General features: G+C 55.1%; 1 protein-coding gene across 1 annotated transcript; it reads right to left on the reverse strand.

Moving 5' to 3' along the window:
* J7T54_004255 (uncharacterized protein) lies at window positions 1-1,938 on the reverse strand (the record flags this gene model as incomplete). Its single annotated transcript, XM_051510739.1, has 3 exons — window positions 1-410; window positions 558-702; window positions 1,108-1,938. Coding segments are annotated over 3 exons (1,386 nt in total), but the record flags the coding sequence as incomplete, so codon positions are not given.
* Window positions 1,939-2,198: the final 260 nt, after the last annotated feature.

The following is a 2,198-nucleotide window of genomic DNA, read 5'->3' on the forward strand; positions in this document are numbered from 1 at the left end:
AGACGCCCAGATTAGTGCCGTCCTTCCATCACTATCCCGAGCATGAACGTCTGCCCCCTTGTCGATAAGAAGCCGCGCTACCGCCTCATGCTCGTTCTCAGACGCCCAGATTAGTGCCGTCCCTTTATTGTTGGTCTGAGCATTGACGTCCGCCCCCTTGTCGATAAGAAGCCGCGCTACCGCCTCATGCCCCTTCTCAGACGCCCAGATTAGTGCCGTCCTTCCATCACTATCCCGAGCATGAACGTCTGCCCCCTTCTCGATAAGAAGCCGCGCCACCTCCTCGTGTCCGTCCTGAGATGCCAGCATTAGTTCCGTCCGTCCAAATTTGTCCCGAGCATTAAAGTCCGCCCCGTTGTTGAGGAGAAGCTGCGCCAGAGGTCCATGCCCGTTTGCTAAAGCCCGTGCAACTGGCGTATGGTCTTTTCTGTCATGTTCAGATGTGTCTACCCCTTGCTCAAGCATTGCTGTAACGATGCTTAGCCTGCCCTCTTGCGCAGCCCAGGACAGAGGTGTCCGGCCTTTGTACCTCTCCAGATCCTTTCGGTGCTTCAAACCTTCAAATATATCAACACCGTCACAGGTCATGGAGGGTAAGCCTAAGAGGGCCGCCGCTGTGACTTTGTGGCCGCCAGCAAGCGCGGCGAAGAACGGATAGCCATAGGTTTCCCCTGGAATACAGGCGGCCGACTCCCTCTTCGACTGCGTGCGAACGAGTCTCTCCAGTCCTTTGTCTGCAAGAATATAGATAGGGGTCGCATAACAACCATACCGCCGGGACTTAAATCTCTCGAAAAGATTGACCACGCGGACGCCGTCCGAAGCGAAAAAATGGGATAGAAATTCATCCTGGGGAATGATAGCCGCCGCCTCATTGGCATGAGGGAGCACTTGCTGGCTAGCATAACCCAGAAACAAAAACCTTTCGTCCGGGGTGCCCTGTTCGCTTGTATCCTCAGTGCTATTGAAGATCGCTCGCACCTCTGGAAGAGATAGATAGGTAACACAGCAGCGCTTAAGCCGCTCATGGCTGTGGCCCTCCCACTCGAATCCAAGGTCGGGCCATATCTCCCGGAGGCCGTTTTCTTTAACCAAAAAGTCACGCACCGACTCGTGGATGAACTGTACCGTTGGCTGCTTCGACTTGGTGACTTCGACAAGGCCCTTGGAAGAACTCGTAACCAGCGCGACGGCATCCTGGTCCGTATTGTCTGGCAGATCGGGGTCCGACAGGCGCTGATCTAATAAGCCCGCCCACACGGCGTGGCGGAACTCGCCTGGACTCAGAGGCCGCTTTGCGCAGAGCACCCAGAGAATGCAGATCAGCAGTCGTTCCGGTTCCTTCTCATCACGCGCCAAGATGCTCCTGAACAGGTCGCTTAGCTTGGGCGGGATCCCCGCGAGCCTAGTCCTGAGAGCAAGCGCACCCTGTCTGCTTTCTTCGTTCAGGATGTCCACTACTAGCACGATCCACATGAAGATACCGGCAGCCTTGTCTAGAATTTGGGACTGTAACTCTGCAAGGAGCGAGCGGCTGTGAATCTTGAGACGAGTCTTAACGTACTCGGCAAGGTCATCTCCATGTCCCAATTCATCCTCGAGAACGAGTAAGGCTCCCCGGTGCATGTCAATATACGGGTAGGGCCGGCTCGAGAAGCAGACGCGGAACTGGATGCCACCTTCGGTAGTTATCTCGGCCAGGTCCTCGAAAAACTCGACCATGTCCCGCACTTCCTGCTCGTCGCACTCGTCGAGGGCGTCGATAAAGGAGGTGAAGGAGCGCTGGCCGAGAGCCGTGACAGCGCTCCTGAGGAGCTCCTTTAGGGCATTTATATTAGGACAGTCTTGCTGGCTTCTGGGGACGATATCGGTGTCGTCCAGCACGGACTGGAGGTATGGGAACGCCTTGAGGAGCTGCACCAGGAGGGATCGGTACATGCCTGCCACGGACTTTTCTAAGTCTTCGCCCCGCGCATTAAAGAAGAAGGACGCGACCGCTGTGCTGGCGTTTCTCGACCGTTTCTTCGTCTGTAGATAACGTTATATGAATTTCATTATGGTCGACTTTCCGGCACCTGCCTTGCCCCGCATCCTGTCACAAGGCTCGATTGTGTTGTATTTATTGATGTTCTGATCGAGTGTCCCACAAAATCCCTCAAGCTGTAAGCCCCTTACAAAATCCTTCATAGATCCACACC

Source organism: Emericellopsis cladophorae, assembly GCF_022114955.1.
Source record: "Emericellopsis cladophorae strain MUM 19.33 chromosome Unknown NODE_232_length_2198_cov_108_624705, whole genome shotgun sequence".
In the NCBI taxonomy this organism is placed as follows: Eukaryota; Fungi; Ascomycota; class Sordariomycetes; order Hypocreales; family Bionectriaceae; genus Emericellopsis; species Emericellopsis cladophorae.